This window comes from Polistes canadensis, unplaced genomic scaffold, assembly GCF_001313835.1.
Source record: "Polistes canadensis isolate GaletaPanama2010 unplaced genomic scaffold, ASM131383v1 scaffold_152, whole genome shotgun sequence".
Taxonomy (NCBI): domain Eukaryota; kingdom Metazoa; phylum Arthropoda; class Insecta; order Hymenoptera; family Vespidae; genus Polistes; species Polistes canadensis.
Window position 1 is genome coordinate 234,826 of NW_014569699.1, and position 7,866 is coordinate 242,691.

The 7,866-nt window shown below is 25.5% G+C and overlaps 1 protein-coding gene across 43 annotated transcripts in view; it reads right to left on the reverse strand.

Moving 5' to 3' along the window:
• LOC106788730 (longitudinals lacking protein, isoforms A/B/D/L-like) overlaps window positions 1–7,866 on the reverse strand; it is a 267,171-nt gene that overhangs the window by 228,243 nt on the left and 31,062 nt on the right. Inside the window, exon 7 of one of the 43 annotated variants that reach the window (XM_014752262.1) lies at window positions 372–533. The exons of the other annotated variants lie outside the window; for them this stretch is intronic. Coding sequence (XP_014607748.1) covers window positions 372–533 — 162 coding nt within the window. The remainder of the gene's footprint in view (window positions 1–371; window positions 534–7,866) is intronic. 43 annotated transcript variants of the gene reach the window in all.

Consider the following 7,866-nt stretch of genomic DNA (forward strand, 5'->3'; position numbering starts at 1 on the left):
ATATATATATATATATCCATATATATATTGCTTTTAACAATAATTATCATCTTAACAATATTAATGAGGATAATAATGATGAATATGACAATGATAAAAGTGATGATATTTAATAATAATAACGATGATGAAAGTGAAGATGAAGATGTTAAATGATAACGATGATGAACCAAGTGGTGGTGGCGGTGGTGGTGGTGGTGGTGGTAGTGAATTTGATGGTGGTGGTAATGACGATAAAATATAAAACCCTGACGAGATAATAAGAATGGTGAAAGTGGTGGTGGTAGAAAGGATCGGCTATTTGACGACGAAACCACCATGGATGTTAAGAATGTGTTGTTTGAGATGATCCGGCCTACAGAAGTACTTGCCACAAAGTGTACAGGTGAAGGTATACCTGGATCCAAGGCCACCGCATTCATACCTGGAGTGTCGCGTAAGGGATGAACGCGATCTGTATCCACGACCACACATGACACATTGAAATCTGTGCTCACCACCACTGGGAACACCACCCTCGTTGGCGGGGTGAGCTGCAAGCATACAGGGAGGCTTTTTTACATATGGGTTTTCTTCTTTTCTTCCTTTTCATCCCTTTTATACTTTCATTTATTTATTTATTTTTGTTTTTCTTATTTTTTGTTTTATATTACTCTCAATTTTCGAGCAACTTTTATTTTCGATATTTTTTTGTCATTTTTTTTCCAATACATTTAATAATATCAATATAATTTTTAATGTGTTCGTGTATATATGTATTAGTGTGTTTATATCGAAACGGAAATGAAAGAGAGAGAGAAAAAGATAGGGTGGAAGGTTTTACTTTTCCTAATTTATTTTGATGGTTAGAATTATTTTTAATTACATTAATTTTGAAATAAGTTATAGCCGAGATAAATGAGAAAGCGCAGAAATTATATATATATATATATAAATATATATATATATACGTATAAATATGTATATGCATGTGTATGTATGTATTTATAGATTTATATATATAATTATGCGCATAACACACGTGATCAGTAGATCGTACTTTACACAAATGAAAAAGAAAGAGAAAAAGTGAGAGATAAAAAAAGAGAGAGAGAGAAAAAAAATAGACGATGGAAACGCGAAAAGTGAAATTTTATTATATATATAAAAAAAAAAAAGCTCGAGCCAAAAGCGTCTGGACGATAACACGAAATTAAATGAAAAACTGCGCAGGAAGGCTATCTCGTTTCATTTCGACGTGTTCTTCGTTATTCATTTTTTAATACTATTACTTTTAGAAATATTTATAAACAAAAAAATATTTGAAGGAACAATCCTCATGAAGAAAAATTAAAAATCCAAATTAATTTAAACATATTTTATTAAAATCAATATTAAGGAAACGAAATTTAAACCCCATTGGTTGAGATATATATATTGCTATTATTGACATTTTATTCATTATTATATATCGAATGGCAATTAAAATTATTAAACAGTAGAAAACATGTTTAAAAAATAGTTGAAATTATGAAACTGAAGTAATCTTATATTACTTTAGTTATATTCAGAGTTTCGAAATAAACGTATAATCTTCCAACGCAGTTTTTGGTTATTGAAATATAAAAAAAAAAGAGCCATTGTTATTTAAATATATATATATATATATATATATATAATTAAATGTGTATGTGTGTGTGTGTGTGTGTGTGTGTGAATATATATTTGTAGGTATATACATGCTACTATTCCAATATGACTAATACACAATTACCAATGATTAATTAGTATATTTATCAATTTCTTTTATTTATGGTTGTATTTTTGAACCGCTTAGAAATTAATTAGATTAACCCAACGTAAAATATGCCTCCTTGTATAGTGTAGCACCCATAAGTTAAAAAAAAAAAAAAAACATGATACACACATCAATAATCACGTTGTTGGTTTTATTATTATTATAATTATTATTATTATACATATAGAAATAGTAAAAAGGGTTATGTAATTATTACTCTATTATTATTATTATTTTGTTCATGATTTATTATTATGATTGATAACTCTACAAAAAAAAACGTGACATTCATTCAATATTATAAAAATTAATGAATAATAATTATTACAATTATTTATTATATTATTTTTATTGTTTAACGAGCAACAAGCTTTTTTTTATACCTAATTTCACGAGAAAGCACGTTTTCTAATTTTTTTTTTATATTTATTTTTACCTAAAATCATGCAATAATTCTTTTAACGATCCTAATATCGCATATACAAAATTCTTAAATAATTTTACTTAAGTATAGCAGTAATGAATAATTATTAAAAGCATTACGTCGAAGCCTTGGAATATTTAAGTTTTGGGTGATCCATTTTCTAACTCGATTGTATGCTAATTATCAATGTTAGAATAATATATGCGAAAATCAAGTGCTATAAATATAAATGAGTATCGTTTTACCATATACACTATTATTATTATTATTATTATTATTATGATTATTATTATGATTATTATTATGATTATTATTATAATCATTTGAATTCTTACATTCTTCTCTTACATTCTTCTTTAATAAATTTCGATCCAGAAAATTCTACTCAATAATTTAAGGGGGGGAAAAAAAAAGAATAATAATAAAGAGACTTATACGTGGTTGGGTTGAAAATGTCTGAGCCTAATGTGTATAAATAATATATTTTTTTTTTAATCAAACCAATTCTCTTATAATTTTGACAATCTACTCAAAAAACATCAGGTTCAAAATTTTTCAACTTTTTCCTTCGTATATGCGAACATGAATTTTTATTTTAAAAAGACAAAAAGAAAAAAAAACAAGGAGTTCTCTAATAAATAAATAAATAATTTATTAAAAAGAAAAGTATATATATATAAAAGAGAGTGAGAGAAAGAGAAAGAGAGAGAGAGAGTTAAGTATGCAGATTGCAATTTTAGTTACGAGAACTAATGAATAAACAAGAAGAAACAAACCCACCTTTTTGAAAAATGTCAAAAAGAAAAATAAGAATACTTCAACATTTATTTAACTTTTTTGGCGTATATATATATATATATTTGCTTTGTTTTTATTTATTTAAGTTTCCTGAACAACTTTCTAACCGAATACGAACAATGATGATTACTCGACGAGATGTGGGTTGGTTGTTGTTGATGCAATGTGTTGATAGGCACCTGTTGAAATATCTTTATCGCAAGAACAATGAAAATAATCATCCAAAATCATCGTCAGAATTTTAAAACCTCTTTCGTTGTCAGACGACAAAGACTCTATCCACAAAATTTGTTCAAAATCGTAAAGGGTAGTTTTATTTTTTTATTCAGTGTTTTGTTCCGAATAAAATATATATTGATAAAATTATTATGCAACAAAATATGAGGATAAGAAAGAAGACACAACACAACACAATAAATAATAGATTTCATTAAAGTTTTTTTTCTAGCATCGTACCTGACGGTTTGTTCCTCCCCTCTAATTGAATTTTATTTATAAATTATACTACAAGATGAATCCAAAAATCTACAATTTTTGAAAGGGTTGGAAATTAAAAAAAAAAATATGTTAACTGTAGTAAGTCATTATCATATCAAAGGGGTTTATAAATTAACGAAAAGTATCGTTAAAAATTATAAAACTAATGAATATTTCTTGTACCCTGATCAAAATTCCACTTGCATGCTACTGAATTATTGAAATACTCTTTCATTGAGGAATATATACGACCAACAGATATATTATGCCCTCTTATGCATATATGAATATCTGTGTTAAATTATTCTAATTTTTACGAGTGGGGGTTGTATAATACATTAAATACGTCAATGAATATATACGTTCAAATAATTTCTAAATTTTTTAATATTATGAAAAGATATTTTCACTTTGATTTTTGATTTTTTTTTCTTTTTCTAATTATCGATACTTGAAACATATGTACAGAAATTCTATGGCAAGGTAATATGTAATTAGAAAAATTAATTTAGAAAAAAAAATTAACGATAATATTTTACCCACGTCATACTTTTATTAATAAGACGAACCCGAATAATTCATATGTTATTAATAAAATCAAATGTTCGAATTTTTTTCTAAATTATGCAATTTTGTTGTTTTTACAAAAAACAATGATGAAAGTGTGTGTGTATGTGTAACTGTGAATTACCTGGTACATGTTCAATGCATTGCAGTAGAAGTCCGCATCCTCCAGGGCCGCAATTTTGTTTTTGGATGCCCTAAGCTCAACTAATAACTTTAAGAAACCTCCACCAACCAAGTAGAAGATTACATTAAAATTAATTCAACTTGATTTTCATTCATCGTTTCTATTTTCATATTTTGATATTGTCAAATATTCTAATTAACTATTAGAAAAACTTGCATTTAATGCACCTTTTTAATCAAAATTCGGCCCTCAAGGTAACTTCTAATCAATTATATTTTATTTATCAACAGAGAAAATAATTTATAATTTAAAATTTGATTTGCCAATACACAATCATGTACCTCATAATTTTCCTAGACAAGTGTGAACTGATGATCATTAAAATATAATCTTAGACCCTATACTAAAATTTCTCACACGAACTATAATTATCATATAAGGAATCTAATCAAACGCTAACCTTGGAAGGGATTTTTTGTTTTCTCGAGAAGATATATATCATTTTGAAACAATCATGCTACCATAATCGTTACGTATTTGATACAATATAACGCGTTCTTCACAGGTATTCAAAACGATTTGTTAATTTAATAATGTACCATGTTATAAATAGTTCATAAATCGATTAATTACTTACTTTATTTAAAAAGAAAAAAAAGGAAAGAAAAGAAAATATATTGTTACAATAATCAAATTTTGTTACCTGCGAAAAACGCTGACCAAGATAGAATTTTCTAACAGAAAAATAAATAAAACGTAAAAATAAAGTTCTACCTATATTATAATAATAATAATAATAATATTAATAATAACAATAGTGATAAACGTAAATAATACATTAACATTAATAATAATAATAATAGTCTCGTTCATGAAAAAGTTGGGAAGGGTCCGAGAAGGGATTAAGAAGGGATTATAAGAGATACAGTAAATTAATAAGAAAGCAAGAGAAGAAAAAAAAAAGACAGAAAAAGAGGAGGCAGAGAGAAAAGAAGAGGCAAGATAGATTTGACAACAATGTTGTTATATTCGCATAAACTTTTTATGGTGTTTTTCATTTTCTTTTTTTATTTTTTTTTTTTATTTAAAATCATCTTTATTTAACTTTCTTTTTTTTTCTTTTCATCATTTGTTTTTTTTTTCATTTAAATGTCCCAGGGCTCCATCATCATCAATTCGAACAGCAGAAATTCTTTTAGTCTTCCAGATGAGAAACTCGTACTTTTCTTCGTGCGATGGAAATTAGTATAAAAATAAGTGTATTTTAGTGTATCAAAGTGACTATATATATAAAGAGAATAAGAGAGAGAATAAGAGAGAGAATAAGACAGAGAGAGAGAAAGAGAGAGAAAACATTAGCAAACAATATGTTTCACTTGATCGATAATTTTGCACTCTGTTGAAAATTATTTGAAAATTAATTTGACCAAAGAAAAAAGAACAAAAGAACATTCGAAATAACAAATTGATATTCAATACTTTAAAATACTTTTTGTGTGTGTGTGTGAGAGAAAGAGTCATTATTTTTTAAATTTAATTGAAAAATCTTTTTTTGTTTTTTAATATATAATATAATAGCAAGAGTATTTATTATATATTAAACAAATGTAATTAAATTATTACCTGTTATATATATATATATGCCACATCGTGCAAATTCGATGAAGATCACATTGATTTTCCAACGAAGTAATCATCCTCCTACTTAAATTAAATTTAATATAGTGATTATATGTGAACGAATTAAATTAATAAGAGTACAGTTAACTAAAAAAAAGATCCTATATAAAAACGAATATTAAATGGATACAATAATCATCGTACCATTTTTTTTCTTCTCCAATGACATAGAAAAGATTTACCTTTCATTAAATTTTGTTAGAACATACCTAAACGTGCATTTATCCTATGTACGTGTGTCATATATCTGTAGCTGTATTAGATCGAACGATTTCTATGCTTCCATTAACGTTGAATTCCTTTTATTTAATTGTTTTTCCTTTCGTTGTGTGATAATAAATATTGCTTAAGCAAATTGAATTTTTTTGTATCAAACAGTTTCATATTAAAGTTTCAAGTACAATCAGATATTAAATAATTTTTGAATAATTTTGCCTGATTTTATTTTTAAACTGGATACGTTCGATTGAATTTATTTGATCGAATCATTATAAAACTGTAATTAGTTATTATACGGATTTTTTATTAAAATAAATATAGAAGATAAAAAAAAATGTTTGTATGTGGGTGGTGTGTGTTTGTGTGTGTGTGAAAGAGAGAGAGAATAAAATATTCAGTTAGACTTTTTTAATGTTTTTTAAAAGTCATTTCTTTATTTTAACAATGTAATTATTTATATGCTTGTTTAGTTGAAATTGTGCGTTTATAATGCAGAAAAAAAAATATATGCCTATAATCTAATTTTATTGCCAATTTTTCGTTCAAATGTAATATTTAATTTAGAAAATTTGTTAATAATATTACGTCGCTGTTTTATATACAATTTTGAATATTCATAACAATTTGAAAGATGTTTCTTTAACGAAAACTTTTTAAAAGATATTTCAATTATAACAATCTTCATAACGTATATTATATTTTGTTAATAACAATCTTTTGAATTGCCATTGATTTTTTTCTGATTCCTTTAGGTCATTTTTTTTTTTAATTAAACACGAAACAAAAGTTTTCAAAAGAAAAAATTTCGACTCGCGTACAACAAGTTATTTATACGATTACTATTATAACTTCTAATTCGTTATTTGTTATATAAAAACATTTTAGAAAAAAAAAAATAAAACGTTTGTTGATAAATAATTTGCATTCTTCTCTATAGTTAAATTCTTTTATAATCAAATGAAAATCAATCGAATACAATTATCACTAATTAACAATGAAAAATTATTTTCCATCAAACGCAGAGAAAGAGAGAGATAGAGAGAGAAAGATAGAGAAAGAGAGAATGTTTTTATCGCAAAAGAAAAAAAGAAAAAAATCATTAATAATAACAACAACAATTAATAACAAACATTCATCGAATATCACAAGCTCTCCAAAAATGAAAAATGTTAATATTCTTTTTTGAGAACATTTATATATATATATAAAACAAATTTTCTTCTTGTAAAATAATATAAAGAAATAAATTTAATAATCAAACCACGTCGAGTATCTCAAAGATTGTCCAATTAATTTGTTTCTAAATATGAAAAATTGAGTTGACATATCAAAGATGTGAAGAGAAAAAAAACCAGAAAAAAAAAGAAAAGAAATAAATTACGAAAAGACAATTTGAAATGTTCGATACGATCGTTTTCGGCAGTCAGAAATCAACGTACTAGAAAAGCAACACGATCCTGCTCAGTTTTGTTGAATAAAAACAACATACGCGCACCTTTAAAAAAAAAAAAAGAATAATAATAATACATTTAGCAAAGAAAAACTAACCCCATTGAATAATTAAGAAGGGAAAAAAAATAAAGGGCACAGTTGTTTTTTCCCCCATAAACGGACAGGATCTTCTCGAGATTTCGCGCCGATAAACGAAATCTAAAACGAGAGTTATACTTTTCCGACGATAATAAATGTTTCAAATATATAAAAATCGAATTTACTTCGTTTATCATTTTAAAGATACTTTTTAATTTATTCTTGATGAAAATTATAAGTTCAGTTTATAAAAAAAAAAAAAAAAAAAAA